This window comes from Felis catus, chromosome C1 (assembly GCF_018350175.1).
Source record: "Felis catus isolate Fca126 chromosome C1, F.catus_Fca126_mat1.0, whole genome shotgun sequence".
Classification (NCBI taxonomy): Eukaryota; Metazoa; Chordata; class Mammalia; order Carnivora; family Felidae; genus Felis; species Felis catus.
In genome coordinates, this window is record NC_058375.1 from 12,728,940 (window position 1) to 12,749,780 (window position 20,841).

Below are 20,841 nucleotides of genomic sequence, written 5' to 3' on the forward strand. Positions count from 1 at the left end.
TGCCCTAGTTCAGTGCTCAGTGGCTGTGGGAACTTGGTAGGTTTTCTACCTGTGCCTCCGTTTCCTTAGATAAACACCCGAGGACAATGCTGGTGGCCAGCCCACAGGGTGGCTGTGCTCACGAGATGGGGAGTGAAGCGCCCACATGGCACAGGGATCTTGGGACGTATGCTCAGGGTGAGCGGCAGTCAAGCGCCAGTATCCAAACGCAGGGGTGTAAAGCCGGGGTGACGCTGCCCACGTCACCGGGTTCCTCAGGAGCCAGTGACAGTGGGGATGAAGATGCCGAGTTCCTTGCAAAATGTTTCCAACCAAACGCAGTAATGGGCATGGGCCCCAGAGGGAGCCTTGATGGACAAACCCTGGAGGGCTCTTGTGCACACATAGCGTGCAGACCCCGCGGGAGCGAAGACCCCCCAGGTAGACAGGTAGCAGTAAGAGGCTCCATCAACTAACGGGAGCTAACGTGTGATGGTTCTGTGCCGTGCCCTTGAGGCGATATCGCTCGTCCTTGGAGCATCCCTGAAAGGTAGTTTTGTTCTCATCTGAAAACGAAGGCTTAGTGAACTGGTTAACCTGAGGCCACATGGTTAGTCAGGGCGGCGCTTACCTTGGGCTCTGGAAACCACAGGCATGGATTTGAATCCCGAGTGCCCTGTGGACTGGGTGTCTTGGAGCCGATGCCTTCCTTCATGTCTGTCAACTATAATGACTGTATCCATACACTGGAGACGGGTCAATGCCCTTGTCATTGGCTTCTTGTGCAGGTTAAATGAGATCATATGGGGGAAGTGCCTTGCCCGGTGCCTGGCACATAGTAAGCCCCAGCAGGTGTTCTGGGTTGTGGTAGTCTGTGGAGGAGGGAGCTCCCGGTGAAAGTTGTCTGATGCTAGAAGCTTTCTGGAGTAAAGCCTTGGTTTTGGGTCTTCAAGGCTGGAGACGTTTCAGGGAAGGGAATTTCAGACAGAGAAGAGATGTGAAATGGGTAAACTTCTCAAGAAGCAGATATCACCCCGTGGCTCTCACCCCAGGTGCACGGATGGGGAGGAGAGCGGGAGGTGAGGCCAGCCAGGGGGCTAGAGACTGGTGCCTTCCAGCAGAGTTCACACCCTCTCTTGTCGGCAGTGGGAGCTGGTGGAGGGTTTCGACCAGGGAAGTTACCAGAGGCTAATGGAGGAAACCAAGGTTTTAGGGATACGGAAGCGGAGTCCGCATGGAACCATCATGATGCCAGCATGCCAATGTGTTTTAAAAACTGTAATCATTCGGGGCACCTGGATGGCTCAGTTGGTTGAGCGTCCCACTTCGGCTCAGGTCATGATCTCATGGTTCACGAGTTCGAGCCCCACATCGGGCTCGCTGCTCTCAGCCTGTCAGCACAGAGCCCACTTCAGATCCTCTGTCCTCCTCTCTCTCTGTGCCTCCCCCGCTTGCATGCTTCCATAAATAAATAAATATTAAACAAGAACGGTATTCATTCAACACAAGTTGATTTAACAAAAACATGCCAGCCATTTGGTGGGATCATGGAAGCAAAAGACAAAAACTTGTCCGCCTTAGAGCCTGGACTCTGGTGGCACTTGGAAGACAGACAACAGGTCAGAAGACATACAACGTGTGTACTTGGATACGGGCTGCGGGACTCGTAAAGGTCACTGCTGTGGTGATGGCTGGGAGCAGAGCGAGTGGACAGGGGAGGGCTTCTCCGACGGGGCAACCCTTGAGCTCAGACTTGCCTGACGAGAAGCACCTGTTTCCAGAAGAGCTGACACAGGTGTTTCAGACGGAAGGTAAAGGGAATCCAAGGCTCTTGGGGAGGACAGCGTAGGCTATGGCCCGGGGACGGAGGGACCAGAAAAAGGCTGGAGGCCTGTGCTCTGTGGGAGAGGGTAGAATATAGTATTGGAAAAGCAGGCAAAAGCTTCATAATACAGAGTCCAGAATTAACTGCCGTTTGTTCTGATTTGGTTCAACTTTTTTCTCCACTGGATTATTCCCATCAGCACAAAACCTTAACATATTATTTCTCATCTATTAAAAAAAAAGCCCTCCAAGCCTCCTGGGGCCCCATATCCCTCCATATCTATTGTTGTATTTCTTTGCTTGCTTTCATAGCAGAACTCATCAAAATCGTCTATACTTGCCGTCTCTGATTTCTGTTCTCCCAGCCTTTCTTTTCCTGAAAGCTTTTAATTTTAAGAAGCGTTCATATTTCGAGAAGGTGCGAGAACAGTTCAATGCACTCTCAAAAACCCTTCACCTATATGCACTAGCCATTATCTTCTGACCACATTTGCTTTGAGGCTGCTTCTATATACACATGCTGGTTTTTTTTTTCCTCCCATCTACTTGAAAGTAAATTGCATGACATTTTACCTTAAATACTTCTTCATGTATCTCTTTAAAATCAAGGATATTCTCCTTCGAAACCACAATATAGTGATTGAATGCAGGAAATTTAACATTGAAGATACAACCCGTATTCAAATATCACCACCAATAGTTCCCAAAGTGTTCTTTTTAAAAATTCACTTAAAAGATTTGCATGCCGTTAAGATTTATCCTTTCTGATGGGTGCTTCTAAATTTTGACAGATGCATGCAGACATGTAACCAAGATATAATCCAATTCTACCGCCCCCGCCACCAAATTCCTCCGGGCTGCTATGTAGTCAACTCTTTCTACCAGCCCCGCACTCTGGGCGATCACTGGTCAGTTCTCGGTGTTTATGGTTTCTGCCTTTTTGCAGAATGTCCTAGAAATTCAAACTTACAGATTTCTTTGCAGGACCCAGAAATTCTGCCTTCTTGCACTTCACACACTGATTTTTGAAGTCATCCGTACTATTGTACGTATCCATAGTTTCTCCTTTTTACCGCTGACTGGTTCACCAGTTGGATGGACCTATCATTTATTATTCATTGCTCAGTTGGGGAACATTTAGGTTGTTTCCAGGTTTGGGTAATTTACACTGGTGTAAAGGCTTTTGTGTGAACATAAAATTTGGTTTCTCTTAAGAATAGGGTTGCTGGAGTGGCGCCTGGGTGGCTCAGTCGGTTAAGCATCCGACCCGGGCTCAGGTCATGATCTCGAGGTCTGTGAGTTCGAGGCCCAGGTCAGGCTCTGCGCTGACAGCTCAGAGCCTGGAGCCTGCTTCGGATTCTGTGTCTCCCTCTCTCTCTGCCTCTCCCCCGCTCACACTCTGTCTCTCTCTTGCTCTCTGTCAAAATAATAAATAAACACTTAAAAAAACTAAAAAAAAAAAAAAAGAATAGGTTTGCTGGGTTGACTGGTAGATGGGTGTTTAACTCTGTCCAAAACTTCCAAGCTATTTTCCTGATTGAATCTTTTGATAGTCCCCCCAGCAGTGTATGAGAATTTCAGCAGTGTATGTAGAATTTCAGTTCAAATCCTTGCCAGTAGTTGGGATTGTTCTTTTTCAAAAAAAATTTAGCCTTTCTAGAATGTATATAATAGCATCATTGTGGTTTTACTTTGCATTTCTCTAATGACTTACGATGTTTGGCATCTTTTTGTGTGCTTCTATATCATCCATACGGCTTCTGTGATGAAGTGTCCGAATGTTTGCCCCTTTTTAAAACGTTCATTTTTTTAAATTACTGATTTTTGATAGTTCTTTATATATTCTGGATATAAGTCCTACATCAGAAGTGTGATTTGCAGATATTGTCCACCAGTCCTGTGGCTAATGTTTTTCATTCCCATAGTCGTGTGTTTTAAAGAGCAGAGCTTTTAAATCTTGATAAATCTAAAATCTTTCCTTTTATGGGTTGCACTGGTGGTGTGGTATCTAAGGGCATCGGGATGTTCCTAGATAAGGTCACGAGATTTTCTCTTACGGTTTCTTTTACAAGCCTTATAGTTTGGGGTTTTGTAATTGCAGTTTGCATAATCTATTTCAAGTTAATTTTTTTTTGTGTGTGTTAGAGATGAGGAATGGGTGAGGTTATTATTTTTTTTCCCCAGAGAGAGGTTTAATTTGTTTCCGGCATTGTTTGTTGGAAAGACCATCTTTCGTCCCTGCAATGTCCTACCTGTCACCTTTGTGCGAATCACTGGCTGTATTTGTTGGAGTCTGGACTACGCGGTATCTCTCTCTATTTATTTAGGTTTTCTTGGGTTTCTTCCATCAGTGTTTGTAGTTTTCGGCATATTTCATGACACATTTTGTTAGATTTATGCCAAAGTCTTTTACGGTTTTTGATGATATTATGAATGGCACTGTTTTTAAAATTTTGATTTCTAGCTGTTCATTGCTAGTACATAAAATAGAATGATTTTTAAAACATGGAACTTGAGTGATGTGATTTGGCTAAGCTCATTTATTAGTTGTGGGATCTTTTTTTTTTGTAGGTTCTTTGGGATTTCCTACATAGATAATTATGTCTTCTGGGGTGCCTGGGTAGCTCAGTCGGTTGAGCATCCAACTTCATCTCAGGGTCTCAGGGTCCATGAGTTCGAGCCCCACGTCAGGCTCTGTGCTGACGGCTCGGAGCCTGGAGCCTGCTTTGGATTCTGGGTCTCCCTCTGTCTCTGCCCTTCTCCCGCTCACGCTCTGACTCTCTCTCTCAAAAATAAGTAAGCATTAAAAAAATTAAAAAAAAACCCCGATAATTATGTCTTCGGTAAATAGGAGAGTTTTCTTTCTTCCTTTGCAATTTCTATGCCTTTTCTTTCTTTTTCTTGCCTTATTGACCTGGGTAGGACTTCTGGTTCATTGTTGATTAGGAGCAGTGAGAGGTGATGTCCTTACTGTTCCTGATCTTAGGGGGGAAAGTTCCAGGCTTTCACCATTATCTGTCGGTTCTTTGTAGATGCCCCTTATCAGGAAATTCGCTTCTAGTCGTTGCTGTTGAAACTTTTTGTTGTGAATGCACATTGGATTTTAGCCAATGAAATAGTCAAGTGGTCTTTCTTCTTTAACTGTTACTAGGTCGAATTCTGTTGACTTTAAAATATTGAGCCAGCCTTCCATTTCTGAGATACACCCCATTTAGCTGAGGTGGCTTATCCTCTTTGTATATTGCTGGGTTTGCTAACATTTCACTGAGAATGCTTTTGTATCTACGTTCACGAGGGACTTGGGTTGGTAGTTGTTGGGTTTTCTTGTAATATTTTTGATTTGGGTGTCCAATCAAAACAAGTTGGGATGCGTTCCCTCCTCCTCTGCTTCCTGGAAGAGACCGTGCACAACTAGCTTTGCTTCTTCCTGCAGAGTTCAGTAAAATTTACCGGTGAAGCCAGTGGGACTGTCATCTTCTTTGTTGGAAGGTTTTTAAACTAAAAATTCATCTCTTTCATTGTCATGGGGCTATTCAGCTTATATAGTACTTTTTGAGTGAAACCTGGCAGCTTCTATCTTTGAAGGAATTTGTTCATTTCACCTACGTTGTCAAATTGATAGGCAGAAAGCTGTTCGTAATATTTTCTTTTCATGTCTGAGTTTGAAGGAATGTCCCCTCATTCCTGATATCAACCCTCTGTGTCTTTCTGCCCCTCCCCCCACCCTTGGTCCGACTAGCGGTTTATTAATTTATTGATCTTTTCAAAGGATCAGCTTTTGGTTTTCTTGAGTTTTCTCTCTTGGTTTCCTGTTTTCAATTTCCGTGATTTTACTCACCACTTCCACCCTCTGCTTGCTTTGGGGTTAAGGCGTGCTTTCTTTTCTGGTTTCCTGAGGTGGAAGGCTAGATGATTGACTCGAAAGCTTTCTTCTTTTTCTAATATGAATACTGAATGTTATAAATTCCCTCTGAGCACTACTTTACCTGCATCCCACCCATTTTGATAGGTTATATTTTTATTTTCATTCATTTCAAAATAGTTTCTATTTCTTTTTTCTTTGGCCCGTGAGTTCTCTAGACTCGTACTGTTTAATTTCCAGTTGTTTGAGGATTTTCCGATATCATTCTGCTTTTGACTTCTAGCTTAATTCCTTTAGGATAAGAGAATGTGATTTCTGTGATTTCAATTCTACATCTGTGAACGTTTGTTTTGTGGCTCATAAGGTGGCTTATCTGGTGAGTGTCCCACGTGCTTTTGAAAAGAATGTGCGTTCTGCTTTTGTTTAATGGAATGCTTTATAAACGTCAGTTGGAAAATGAGCAAAGATGTGAAAATCCTCAACAGCCAGCTTGGCTTGTGTACTTTTTCTCTCAGTTACTGGGAATGGGATCGAAGCCTCCAGGTTGAATAGTGGATTTTTCTATTTCTCTTTATGTGTCTTTTAGTCTTTGCTTAAAGAGTTTGAGTGCCTGTTCGATGCACATATGTTTAGGGTTATGATGACATTTTGGTGAGCTAACCTTTTACCACTATGCAACATCTGTCTTTGTTCCCGGTGATAGTCTATGTTCGGAGGCCAACTTGGTCTGATACTAGGGTAGCTGTTGCCGCTTTCATTTGATTCGTTCTTACGTGGTTTTATCTCTTTCTATCCTTTTACTTGGAACTCATCTTTATCATTGTATTGAAAGTGGATTTCTTGGAGACAGTCTACAGTTAGGTCTTTTTGTTGTTGCTATTCCAAACTGAAAGTCTCTGTCTTGTAATTGGCATGGCTCGGGACATTTTATTTTAGTGTAATTGTTGATACGGTTGGATATAGGGCTACTGCTTTTGTCTCCCCACCCTGCTCTGTGCTTCCATTTCTCTGTTCTGTCTTCCCTGCCATGTTTTAGATTATGTGAATGTTTTTTAGTATTCTATTTTACTTTATCTATTGGATTTGGGGGCTTATCTCTTTGTATTATTATTATTATTATTATTATTATTATTATTATTATTTTGCTTGTCCTTGGGATTGCCACATATATGCCTAGCCTTCAACGTTCTAATTAGAGTCAATATTTAACACTTCACATAGCGTGTAAAACTTGCAACCACAAAGGTCCCTTCCCACACCTCATAGGGGTTACACGTATGACATCTGCCGACACTGGAAACCCCAGCACACGTTGTTAAAATTTTTTGCTTTCAATGGCCCCACCGATTTTTAAGAGGAAGACATTATTGTCCAACTACTTACCAAATCTGCTGTCCTTCCTTCAATCTGGGGGTTCCAGATTCTGGCATCATTTTCCTTCAACCTGAAGAGCTTTCATTAACATTTCTTAAAGAATTGTTCCTGGGGGTGAATGTTCTTTGTTTTCCTTCAACTAAGAATGTCTTATTTTGTCTTCATTCCTGAAGGATACTCTTGGTGGGTATAGAATTCTGGGTTGACATTTCTTTCTGATGAGAAGTCTGCAGTCAGCCTAATTGTCGCTCCCCATCTATATAATGCGTTTCCTTTTTCTCTAGAGGCTTTCAGCATTGAGCAAGAGAAAACCTTGTTTTCAGCAGTTGACTACACTGTTGTCTACACGTGTTTTATTTATTTATTTAAAAATTTTTTTTAACGTTTATTTATTTTTGAGAGACAGAGAGAGAGAGAGAGAGAGAGTGCAAGCAGGGGAGGAGGAGAGAGAGAGGAAGACACAGTATCCGAAGCAGGCTGCAGGCTCTGAGCTGTCAGCACAGAGCCTGATGCGGGGCTCGAACTCACGAATGGTGAGATCATGACCTGAGCCAAAGTCGGATGCTCAACTAACTGAGCCACCCAGGCGCCCCTACACATGTTTTGCTTTTTAACGGATTCTCTTCAGGATGTGCCAACCTTCCTGAATTGGCAGATTTATGTCATTCACCAAATTTGGGAAATTTTTAGCCATTATTACTTCAAATATTTTTTATTAAAAAAATTTTTTTAATGTTCATTTATTTTTGAAAGAGAGAGAGAGAGAGAAGGAGACAGAATCTGAACTGTCTCCTGACAGGCTCTGAACTGTCAGGACAGAGCCCAACGTGGGGCTTGAACTCATGAACTGTGAGATCATGATCTGAGCCGAAGTCAGACACTTAACTGACAGAGCCACCCAGGTGCCCAGCTTCAAATATTGTTTTACTGTGGGACTTCAGTGACATGAATATTAGACTTTTTTATATAGTCCCATGGGTCTCTGAGGCTTTTTTTTTTTATTATTTCTTTCCTGTTTTTCAGTTTGGAAAATTTCTGTTGATACCATTTTTATTTATTTTTTGAGAGAGAGAGAGCGCATGCCAGTGGGGAGGGGCAGAGAGAGGGCGGGGGAGAGAGGGAATCCCAAGCAGGCTTTGTGTTGTCAGCACAGAGCCTGATACAGGCCTTGAACTCACGAATCCTGAGATCATGACCCGAGCTGAAATCAAGAGTCGGTTGGTTGCTTAACCGACTGAGCCACCCAGGCGCCCCCTCTATTGCTATCTTAATTTCTCTTATTCATTGCTCTGACGCCTTTATTCTACTGCTGCACAAATTTTTTTTCTTTTTGACAAACTCCAGCTATTATGCATACCTCTTCTTTTTATAGTATCTACTTCTCGCTGAAAACACATGTCTGTCCATTCACTTCCAGCCTGTCTACCTTGACGTCCATTGTAACAGCTGCTCGGATGTCTTCAGGAATATTCCAGCATCCGGGTCAGCTCAGGGTCGGCATGGGCATGTTTTCCCTGAAGGAGCGGTTGGTTACATTTTCCCGATTCTTTGCGTGTTGAGTAATTTTGGTTTCTGTGTGGGGTGTCCTGAATGTCATCCGTGAAACCCTGTGTTCTGTGAAACTCCCCTGGAGATCGGCTTGCTTTCTTGGTTCTGTTTTAGCGGCCCACAGACATCCAGCGCCCAGGTGGGCTCGGACCATCCGGGGGGCAGTGGTTCCAATGTCGGGTCGGCTCGTAGGGCCTTCCCTCTGCTGCTTTGGGTCAATCCCTCACATGCACAGGCAAGCCTGGGCTCTGAGCCAGTTCCTCTGCTGTCTTCTTTCCACATTCTCTGACTTACAGAGGCCCCCTTTCCTGATCTTCTGGCCAGAAAGACAGGTTTTCTCTTGGTCTTACTTGTCAGTGACCCACTCCTGAAGCCCTGCTGGGAACCTGCCTCAGAGAAGAGGGAAATAGAACGGCCGAGAACCTCACCTCCAAGTTTCCCTTCTTCTTTCATCTGCCGCTTTGGCTTTTCTTTCGCTTTTTGCATCTTATCCGATGTTGTTAGTTACATTCAGTGGCAGGCGGGGCTGTGCTGGGCTTCCTCCATCCCGACCGGTAACGGAAGCCTGCGAAAATCTTTATGGTAATTTTTTTCTGGGACCCAGGATCAGAAAACGTACATCGTGTGGGGGACTCTGTCCTGTAAGTTGGAACGCCTAACGTTTCTTTTGTTGTGGATTCCACTGATGTTGTTGCCACCCCAGAGCCAGTTTTGTGGACCCCGTCTCCCACCCCTCAGGCTTTCCTCCATTGGTGACGTTCCAATGAGATGCTTTTGCCAAGGCTACCGGTGGCTTCCGTGTGGCTTAAATTCCACAGATTTTTCCTTGGTCTTCATCTAGTTTCTCTCTTCTCGAGATACTTTCTCTGCTTGGCCTCTGAGACGCCCCGCCAGCCCCTCGGCCATTCCTTCTTATCCTCTTTGCTGGTTGCTTCTCAACGCCCAGCTCCCAGACCTTAAATTACCCGCAGGCGTCGGGCTTGATCTACCTCGAGGCTCTTCGTGAGTTCACCCATGCCCAAAACTGGCAATTTCATCCACTCAGTAAGTTCCGATTATATCTCCAGCTCAGACATCTGCAGACTCTGCCGCCAGACATCGTCACACGTGCCCAGCAGGCATCACAAACTGTTTGCACATCCAACATAAACCTCCCGACTCCCTCCCTGCCCCAGACCCGCTCCCCCTACTGGCGTCTCCATCTCAGTGAGTGGGTACTTCGTTCTTGTGGCTTTCCAGGCCCCAGATCTTGATGTCTTCCTTTATCCTTCTCCCGGTCCCACACTCCACCATAACGGCCTTTCCTAAACCCATCCAGGGGCCGGCCACTTTCCACCCTCGTCGCTGCTGCTTCCATGGTGCAGGCTACCTGCCATCACCTGTCACCACCTTTCCATCCCCTGCTTCTATCTCTGCGGTCCCTTGTTCATATCAGCCCAAAGGATGTACGGACATCTTGAGTCAGATCATGTCCTTCCTGTGCTCATCCCCTCCAGTGGTTTCCCACGTCTCTAAACAAACAAAGGCCTGCAAGGCCCACCCAAGACCTTCAGCACCCTTCCCTCTGCCTGCTACATCCCCACCATCCTGGCATCCCGGCTGTTCCTAGAACACATCCAGCAGTTTCTTCCTCAGGGCTCTTGCACCTGCTGTTCCTTCAGCTTAGATGCTTTTCCAGGTAATCACATGCCTTATTCTCCCACTTCAGTCCTCTGCTCAAATGTCACCTGATGGAGAGGCCTTTTCTGGCTGCCCCACGGAGAACAACACCACACCTCTGTGTTCCTTATTCTCCGTGTCCCTCTTACCAGATTTTACTTTTTTTAAAGAAATTTTTCCATTTGTTTATTTTAGAGAGACAGAGCACAAATGGGGGGAGGGGCAGAGAGAGAGGGAAACATGGAATCTGAAGCAGGCTCCAGGCTCTGAGCTGCCAGCACAGAGCCCGACGCGGGGCTCGAACTCACAAACTGTGAGATCGTGACCTGAGCCAAAGTCGGATGCTTAACCGACTGAGCCACCCAGGCACCCCTACTTTTCTTCATTGTACTAATGGCCTCCCCCCCCTCGGGCCCTGCCCCCGGCATGATATATCTGGTCTGGTGCTGACTGACAGTCTTTCTCAGTAGGGTGGAAGGACCAGGAGGGCAGGAGCCACTCAGTCTACGAGAGTTCTTGGTATACATAGAGGGTGCTCAGTGGGAGCTTGTGGAGTAAATGACTGTAAAAATGCTTTTGAGTATGTAGGTTTCATGTCTGTCTACTTCCTTTCTGTGTTCTAGTCCAGGAGAGGAATGGCCCACTGCCTCCCCCGCCTTCTTCTCCCAGGCCAGGTCACTTGGGCCACCGGCCTGGAGTCCCCTCCCCCCCGCCAGCCTCCTGACGCACAACCACAGTGGGGTGGCATGATTCCGAACGCCCAGGCCAGGGAAGCGTTCGCCGGTTACCCTGCTCTTGTGATGCGGGGAACCCGGGGGCAGAGCTCTTTTCCCGGAATGCCATCCGGGCCTGCTGCTCTCCATCACCGGGTGATGCAGTGTGAGGAATCCGTCACTCAACCTGGCAGCACGCCAGGGAGGAGGCCGACACCTTGGCCCCATCTCTCTTCTCCTTTTTGCCCCATCTGATGTCAGAGCGATTTCAAAGCGGTGAAGCCTAGTCACTGCCCCGAGGTTGGCGGTGCGGGGGAGCCGCTGGCCGGGGCCAGGCGGTGGCTGCCATGCTCCCTAGTCGCAGGCCACCCAGAACTGAAGCAGAGCATATAGCTGGTGGAATACCAGCCCCAGAAATAACCTTCGGGCCCAACTGCCTTCCTGGATGTCTGTCTTACAGGAAACACCCACGCACATTCAAGACACCGCGTCTGCGGTCTGTGCAACAATTCATATTCTGCAAGGTGATTTCACGCGCTTTCATTTGTCCTCACGCCCACTGGGTTTTCCCTTAACATTTGTTTTAAAAGTTTATTTATTTTGAGAGAGAGAGAGAGAGAGCACGAGCAGGGGAGGAGCGGAGAAAGGGGGAGACAGAGAATCCCAAGCAGGCTCCACACCGTCAGCTCCGAGCCCGACGTGGGGCTTGAACACACGAACTAGGAGATCATGACCTGAGCCGAAACCAAGAGCCGGACGCTGAACCGACTGAGCCACCCAGGCGCCCCTAACATTTTTTACTTAGAGTAACAGTCACCCCTTTCAGCGTATAGTTGCATGAGTTGCCCAACACATCCAGTGATACTCACCCTCAACCCGGATATCGCATGGTTCCGTCATCACCCCAAATCCTGCCATGACCCCTCATGGGCAACCGCCCCCCACTTTGCTCCACCTCCAGCTGCTGGCAGCCACGGATCTGTTTTCTGTCCTTATAATTTGCCTTTCCCAGAATTGTCATGGGATTCGAATCATACAGTCGTTGCCTTTTGAGTCTGGCTTCCTTCCCTCCGTGCACTTGAGATTTCTTCTGTGTGATTATGCGTACCAGTCATTCGGTGCTCAGTATTAGTCCGCTGGATGGAGATTCGTTTATCCATTCCCCAACCGCGGGATCTTTAGGCAGCCGCTGGGGTTTTGGTCGTTATGAATAGAGCAACTATTCACGTGAGCATCAGGTGAACATATGTTTTCATTTCCTTGGGAGAAAACCTTGGAGTGGGGATCCTAGGGATGGCGGGGGTGTATCTCGCTTTAGAGGAGAAACTGCCAGACTGCTTTCTAAATTGCGTTTCCTCCAGCAGGTGCTCGAGGGCACCGGTCCTCCACCTCCTCACCAGCGCCGGGTCTGGTCAGCCTCTAACCTTGGCCGTTCTCTTAGCCACACAGTGCTGCTTTTAATTTTCATGTTTCTGGTGATTCATGATGCCCAGCGCCTTTTCATATGGCTCCTTGCCATCCGTGTATCTTCTTTTGTGACATGTTGAGATCTTTTGGCCCCTTGAAAACTTGGATTGTTTTTCTTACGCCGAATTTTGTGATTCTTTGTATGTTCTTGGATGCAAGTGACTTATCAGACGTACGATTTGCAAATCCTTTCTCCCAGTCCGTGGCTTGTCTTTTTGTACCCTTCATGATGTCTTTCTTTCTTTTTTTTTTTCTCACGGTGTCTTTCAAAGTGCAAATTTCTTAAATTTTGACAAAGGCCAGTGTATCAATTCATTCTTCTAAGGACCAGGCTAATGATGTTCCATCTAAGAAAATTTTGCTGTATCTGAGGTCACAGTGATTTTCGCCTCTGTTTCTTTGGATAGTTTTATTATGGCTTTAGGTTTTCCATGTAGATCTATGACCCATTTTGAGTTAGTTTTTTATAAGGTGTGAGGTATGGATTAAGGTTCATTTTTGTTGGCGTGTGGACATCCAATCGTTCCCTACCGTTTCTTTTAAAGACTGTTTCTCCTCCCTTTCGTTGTTTTTGTGCCTTGCCAAACACCAGTTCTCCTTCTTTGCGAAGATCTGTGTCTGGACTCCTCATTCCGTCTCAGGCACCTCTGTCACTAGCCTTTCACCAATGCCGCATCGTGTTGGCTGCTGGAGTTCTGCAGTAAGTCTGGAAATCACATAGTGACTCCACCTACCTCTCCAGCATGGCGTTTATTATTCCCCCCACTTTACGGGTGTTGGAACTGTCCATGATCATGCTTAGCCAACCTGCTGACAGCCTGGCCTCCCTTATGTAGTAACTCAGCTGCCTGGCTCCTACTCAAAACCCACTTCTCGTGCCTAGCCTGATGCTCAGAGTGTGGCCTTTGGGATCTGCTCTGGGTACAGGTGTCAGCCCTGCTTCTCAGTTGTGTGGCCCTGGGAAAGTAATTTTGAGCCCTCCGTGCCTCACTATCCCCACCTGTAGAATGGGTGCAACCGTGCTACCTGCCTTACAGGTGGGTATGAACATGGAATGGTTGCCAGCTCAAGCCATTGGAAGCCTGCTGCTGTTTGATCATTTTTGACAGTTTCACATCGTTCAACCTCACAGGCAAACTCCCTCCTAGAGCTAGACAGAGGGCGCGTACCCCAGAAAGGCAGCTTTGCCGGTGGCCATTGTCACTGTCGTTACCCCTGCTCACGATGCTGTCGCTAGTACGCTGTTATCCCGGATGGCGGTGGCCCCTGAGGCTGACGTCCCTGAGTCCTTGAATCGGGCAGCCAGCCACCACTGAGAACTTCTGGGGGCAAAGCTTCTCACCAAGGCTTCCAAGAATAACACGGCCCAACCTCTCCTCCCGTGGAGCGAAAGCGTGCCCCTGGTGTAACAGAGTGTGCAAAGTACAACGGGAGAGGTGGGTGGGAAGGAGGGCGTGGCAGGACTTCCCAGGCGGGGCCTTGTAGGATGATTAGGAGTTTGGGGCTGGAGGAACATTGCAGGCACAGCCTGTGTAAAGGCTTGGAAGGGGAGGCCGGCAGGCTTTAGGGGAGCCTGAGGTTTGATTCTGGGGCGGAGCGTGGGAAGCAGCCCACCGTGGCCTGGAATGGGTTCACAAGTAACTTCCCTCCCTGTGTTTTCCTTCCACAGTCAAGTCCGACGATCCCTGCCTTCGCCATGGCCGCGAGAACCATTATCATCGACCACGGGTCTGGCTTTCTGAAGGCTGGCTTGTCTGGGTGGAACGAGCCCCAGATGGTCTTCCCGAGCATCGTGAACTACATCCCGTGCAGGGAGAACCCCGGCCCCAGCTATGCCCGAAGGCGCGTGAGTCTGGGCATCGACATTTGCCACCCTGATACCTTCAGCTACCCCATCCAGCGTGGCCGCGTCCTCAACTGGGAAGGCGTGGAGCACATCTGGTCATTTGTCCTGGAGAAACACAGGCGGGAGCATGAGGGCTCCCCCGTGATGGTCACAGAGTGCCCTCTGAGGGAGCCTGCGGACCGACAGAAGACCCTGGAGGTAAGGCCTGGCACTTTGTGTTTGGACACGAGGAGGGTTGGGAGCTCCGTTTTCTAAAGAATCTGCCCCATCACGGTCTCCTGAGTACCTACTGTGTGCCTGGCACCTGTTCGAGGCAAGATGGGGTTCACGGAGTTTCCTCCAACAGACGGGGACATGGCAGTTGAAATAGTCTATGAAGGGGCGCCTGGGTGGCTCAGTCGGTTAAGCGCCCGACTTCGGCTCAGGTCACGATCTCACTGTCCGTGAGTTCGAGCCCCGCGTCGGGCTCTGTGCTGACAGCTCAGAACCTGGAGCCTGTTTCCGATTCTGTGTCTCCCTCTCTCTCTGACCCTCCCCCATTCATGCTCTGTCTCTCCCTGTCTAAAAAATAAATAACACGTTAAAAAAATTTTTAAAAAAATAGAAATAGTCTATGAAGATGGGGAGAAGCTGGGTACTTTGCTCATGGATTCCGAAATGTTCAGAGATCATGTTCCATCCTTGGGGAAGACTTGACCTTGAATAAGTTACCCACTAAGAATTCCGGAGAGTGATCACTGCTAGAAACAAAATGAAATGGGGTGATAGCTGGCTGGTGGGGAGACAGTGATTAGGGAGGGTTTCTCTGAGGAGGTGATTTCAGTCACCGGGGAGGATGGGAAGAGGGAGGCAGGAAGGTGAAGTCACAGGGGTTGCGTCTTGTAGGCCCGAGCCTGTGGGTGGGAGGGCTTTGATTTTACCCTAAGTCAAGTCTTGGCAAACTACAGCCAGTGGGCCAAAGTGGCCCACCATCTGTTGTTATAAATAAAGTTTTATTGGAACATAGCCATGTTCACCCATTTACATAGCGTCCTTGGCTACTTTCATACCACAGAGCTGAGTAGTTGTGGCAGAGACTGTATATATAGCATGAAAAGGCTAAAAGACCTACTTATTGTAGGTTGGCTAGATAAAATGCACGTCTGAGCTGAATTTCAGATAAGCAACAGATAATACTTTAGTATAAGCGTGTCCCAAGTAGTGCATGGGACATACGTACACGAAAACATTGTTGTTTGTCTGAGAGTCAAATTTAATTGGGCAGCCTGTATTTTTGTTTGCTAAATTTGGCAACCCCGGCTGTCTAGCTTTTATAGGAAATGCTTGCCAACCCCCGCTCTAAATAGATCGGAAGCTCCTGGAGAGTTCTAAGTGGGATTCATATTTGATTTCCCATTTGAAAAGGAGGGCCTTGGCTTCCATTTGGGAAATGGATGGTGGCGGGACAGTATTCTGAGTCCGGGGATGGGGCAGCCGCTCCCCCTGAGCGGGGGAGATGGGCCCGCTGGGGCAGGAAGTGGTGGCTGTGTGGCCAAAGGCCACGGGAGCCCCCACTGGTGCCACCTTTCTGTGTGTGTAGGGTCAGAAACACGGGGCTGCAGTCAGAACTGGGCAATTAGGGAGGTGGTGGGAGGGAGGCTCCGTAAAGATCTAGGGGGTGATGGGTGGGGGAGAAAATCAGCCTAGGGATTTTGCCAAACCCTAAATGTCAGAATCCCAGTTTTGCCTCCATGTGTGAAAAAAAAAAAAAAAAGGCTTCACTTACCAGGAGGTGAGTGGATTTATCTCCCTCCCTGCTTCCCTCCTTCCTTCCTTCCCTCGCTTCCTTCTTTCCTTCTTTCCTCCCTTCCTTCCCCCCCTCCCCTTCCTTCCCCCTCTCCCCTTCCTTGCCCCCCTCCCCTTCCTTGCCCCTCTCCCCTTCCTTGCCCCTCTCCCCTTCCTTGCCCCTCTCCCCTTGCTTGCCCCCCTCCCCTTCCTTGCCCCCCTCCCCTTCCTTGCCCCTCTCCCCTTCCTTGCTCCCCTCCCCTTCCTTGCCCCCCTCCCCTTCCTTGCCCCCCTCCCCTTCCTTGCCCCCCTCCCCTTCCTTGCCCCCCTCCCCTTCCTTGCCCCCCTCCCCTTCCTTCCCCCCCTCCCTTTCCTTCCCCCTCTTCCCTTCCTTCCCCCCCTCCCCTTCCTTCCCCCCTCCCCTTCCTTGCCCCTCTCCCCTTCCTTGCCCCCCTCCCCTTCCTTGCCCCCCTCCCCTTCCTTCCCCCCTCCCTTTCCTTCCCCCTCTTCCCTTCCTTCCCCCCCTCCCCTTCCTTCCCCCCCTTTTCTGGAGGCAGTGGTGGATATCCTGCACTTGCTTCTTGTCTGATTTCTTCTTCCCTCTTCTAAAGAGATGGTCCAGGCGGTGGATCTGCCCTTGGCCGTAGCCCCCCTGGGTCCACCGCTGCTCACAGAGCCAAGCCTCAGCACCGTTTCTGACACGCAGCTGACCGCCCTTCCCACCCCTCCACCCAAACGGGTCTCCCGAATATGGTCGTCAAACTCCCTAGGGCAAATCCGACTCTGAATCCCTGTAGAGCCTCCCTGGTTTCCACAGCATGAGCTCCCGGGGGGGGGGGGGGGGGGGGGGGGGGGGGGGCTGTGCCCCACCTCCTCTGGGCACCGCCCCCCCCAGCCGCCTGCCTCCATCCCTTGGGGACACAGGTCTGCACCGGCTTCCATTCTGAGAGCTGGGCACGTGGCTCAGTCTTGGGGAAGACAGAGCTGGATCGGGACCTTTTGTTCGGGGGTGGGGGAGGGGAATAACCCAGCGTCTCTCCTCCCTTCTTGCAGATTATGTTTGAGTTACTGGATGTGCCGTCCGTACTCCTGGCCGACCAGCTGGAGATGTCCCTGTACGCCTCGGGCCTCCTGACCGGCGTGGTGGTCGATTCTGGCTACGGCCTGACCCGCGTGCAGCCCTTCCATCTGGGCCGCCCCTTACAGCCCGGCGGCAAGACGCTGGAGTTCGCGGGCCAGGATCTGGCGGCCTATCTCTTCAAGAGCCTCTTTAAGGAGGATTGCAATCGCCACAACCTGTTTCAGCTGGAAACGGTGGCCACCACACAGATGAGCAAGTGCTATGTGCCGCAGAACCTGGGGGAGGCGCTCGACTTCCGCCAGAGCCTGCCGAGCGGCTCGGACGACAGCAACGCCTACCAGCTCCCCGACGGCACCCGCGTGGAGCTGACCCCCATGCAGCGGCTGGCCCCCGAGATGTTCTTCAGCCCCCAGGTGTTCGACCTGCAAGGGCCCGGCATCTCCCAGGCCGTGGTGGATGCCATCCTGGCCTGCGAGGCCTCCATGCACCCGCTGCTCACCTCCCACGTGATGGCCTGCGGGGGCAACACCCTGTACCCCGGCTTCACCAAGCGCCTTTACAAGGAGCTGATGACAGATCATTTCTCCTCCTCCAAGGCCACCATGTGGGTGGGTTCCAACAGAAACTTCAGCGTCTGGCTGGGAGCGTCCGTGGTGGCCCATCTGTCTACCTACAGGTCCGAGTGGATGACCAAGGAGGAGTATGAGGAGGGTCTCAGGCTGTGACCTGTGGGCCCCTGGGTCCCGCCCCGCCATGGTTAGAGGGGATTAATTTCAGTGACGGGGGCCTGGGCAGGGGTGGGGTCAGCTGGTTTTGGAATTCCCAGTTCATGAGGGTTTTTTTTTTTTTTTTTTTTTTTTTAGGTACTAGGGTTTTATCTTGTTTCAAGAGTGAGATCCAGCCCATAGGAGGACAGGGGGTCGACCCTGGAAGCCTTCCGGAGGCGGTGTCTCCAGGGGGTGGTCTGTCATTTGGAGGCGAGTGATCGCTTACCGTCTCCGTTGTAGCCACTTAATTTTTCGCCGGCAACTCCCTTGGGCTGTCCTGCTCTCAGTTCAGTAGGTTTTAACTGGGGCGAGCGAGATGGGACCTTGTGCTGGGGTCCCAGATGGGGTGGGATGGGAGAGGTGAAGTTTCTAGTCTTATTCTTTCTGGCCAGGGAGAAATTGCTACAGGTGAGCCAAAGGGCCCTCCCTCCATGGCCAGGGTTTTGTTTTATATGCAAATAAACTTCTTTGGAACCAGAGCTGGCTTCTGTCATGCGTGACGGCAGGATAGACGGTCTCTGGGGAAGACGCAGGGAGCGGGAGTCCATGAGGACCCAGGTGGGGCCAGGGCAGCCTCTAGGGACCCGCCGGGTGGCATGTCAGGGGCCTGGAGCCTCTCATTCTTTCTCTGCCACGTTCCCTCCCTTATCCCAGATGTCCCGAAATTCTGTTAAAGTTTGAGTTTCTACTCATGTAATATTTATTTCATACACGTTAGAGGACCTACTATGTGCTAGGCACTGGGGACCACGGAGGGATAGATGCCGGATTTTCTGGCTTCGAGGAGATTGCGATCTACAGGGGGGACGGAGGCAGTAATTGAGGAAGTCTGTTTGAGGTGACGGAGACTGAAATAGTCAAATGTAACAAGGTCATGTGATCTGGGGGGAGGAGGATGCCTACTTTCCATGGGGCAGACTGAGAGAGACTGCTGGGGACCGTGGGAGACCACCCCTCCTTCCTCGGCTGTGTGGTTACACTTCCCAGCACCCTACCCCCACCCTGCAGTTAGGTAGGGTCATGTGACCATGCCACAGGCTCTGGCCAGTTCAGTGTGTGCCTGACCCTTAAAATCGCTCCATCAGCCTGCAGGATGCAGAGGATCTTATGGGGGAAGGGGGCCGAATGACTAGATGGAACACAGACCCCCCCTCTCCAAGCCCCACCCAACCCCGCTACACTGCCCTGGGACCTGAGGAAAAATCGACCACCTTCAGCCACTGAGATTTGGGGGTTGTTTTGTTACAGCAGCTGTTCTGCTCACCCTGACTCATAGAACTTACTATTTATGTATCAAATACTTTTTTCTCAGGGCACCTGGGTGGCTCAGTCGGTTAAGCGTCCAACTCTTGACTTCGGCTCAGGTCATGATCTCATGGTTCACAGGTTTGAGCCCCGCATCGGGCTCCACGCTGACAGTGCAGAGCCTGCTTGGGATTCTCTCTCCCTCTCTCTCTGCCCCTCCCCTACTTGCATGCGCACGCACACCCACTCTCTCTCAAAATAAATTTGAACATATCTTTTTCTGCTAAGTGGCAAGCGTGGTGTTCAAATCCAGCCTGGGTTCTCAACCACTGTGTCATATGGCTCCTTGTGAACAGGGCTCTTGGTCCCCTAATGTGAATAGAGTCACAAGTGCAGTGGGTGGAGGATTAGAGCTCAAGGAATCTCGAGGCTTCAGGGACGGGAGGAGGAATTTGAAGGCCAGAGTCCAACTCACCTTGTGTTGACACATGAACCATATTGTCTCAGACACAGCTTTGTCCCCAACCCTGAGACGTCAGTGGTCCCCAGGAGGAGAAGTGGGACCTTTAGTAGAACAGCTCAGAACTAGCCCGGCCGAGGCCCCGGGGACTTGGGATCGGATTAGAATTACAGGCTGGCTCTGTCATTAGCTAAGTTACCTTGGGCAAGTTGCTTAACCTCTCTGAGGCTGCCAGGTGTAAAATAGGGAATAGTACTTCCTCCCCTCAGAGATTTGGGGTGGAGGATGAGCTAAAATGAAGGGAGAGAAGTCTCTTGGAAAACTAGAAAGTGCTATTGAATTAAAGGTGACTTGGCATTTTATAATTTGATATTGTTTTCCCATTCATCGGGACTGTGAACAACAATAGTAGCCACTGTGCCTTAGAAATGAAGTCGCCTTCAATCCCCACGTGCACAATGTGAGGTGAGTGACATCGGTCCCCATTTACACGTAGGTAAACTGAAGCTTAGTGATGTGATGCTCTTGCTCAAGTTGACCCTCAAGCTCAGGCCAATATGGGATTGTCAGAGTTAGGAATGGATTCAGCATTTCGAGAACACTGAGACTAAAAGTGGCTGAAACGCAGTGGGATGGATTTGTCTCTATTGACTGCAAATAGGCAGTCCTGGGGAAGAGTGGTATATCCTCAAGGATGCTGTCTCTCGATTGTCCCACTTTTAGTGATTTGCCTCATGGTCACAAAATGACTGCAGCAGCTCCAGGCATCACATCTATATTCCCCATGGGAAAAGGAAGGATGAAAGGAGTGTGCCATCTGAGTCCATCTCTTTATATTCTTCTGTTTATGACCCACACCATCTGCCCTTGACAGAGGAGGGATTTGAACCTAGGTCCATCCGTACTAAAGCCCATGTGGCTACTCACAGTGCCAGACTGCCATCCCAGTTTTCTGGACCCTGTCAGACCTTATTGGCCTGAGAAATGAAAATGTGTGATTTTTTTCAGGCTCGAGTGAAAGCTGCTTTGGGGTGGCAATCAAGTGTTGACATAGTAAGTGGCAATCTGTGCTCCAAACTGGCTTATTTGTGGGCTTCTGAGCTTTAAAAGGCAGAAGCGGAGGGGGGAGACTCAGAAACGGGTATGAGGGAGACAAGGAAGCTGGAGAAGAGATGGGCAAGGGGTATTTTTTTTTTTCCTCCTTATTTAGCTCTGGGCAACTGTCATCAGGACTTTTTCTCATTTTATTCTG

General features: G+C 49.3%; 1 protein-coding gene across 2 annotated transcripts in view; it reads left to right on the forward strand.

Annotated features, from left to right (window-relative positions):
* ACTL8 (actin like 8) overlaps nucleotides 1-18,363 on the forward strand; it is a 66,492-nt gene extending 48,129 nt beyond the window's left edge. The window contains exons 2-4 of one of the 2 annotated variants that reach the window (XM_045035173.1): nucleotides 14,096-14,470; nucleotides 17,090-17,873; nucleotides 17,981-18,363. In XM_045035173.1, coding sequence (XP_044891108.1) covers nucleotides 14,123-14,470; nucleotides 17,090-17,842 — 1,101 coding nt within the window. In that variant the 5' untranslated portion in view covers nucleotides 14,096-14,122 and the 3' untranslated portion in view covers nucleotides 17,843-17,873; nucleotides 17,981-18,363. The other variant, XM_045035174.1, reaches the window with a different exon arrangement.
* The last annotated feature ends 2,478 nt before the right edge of the window (nucleotides 18,364-20,841 follow it).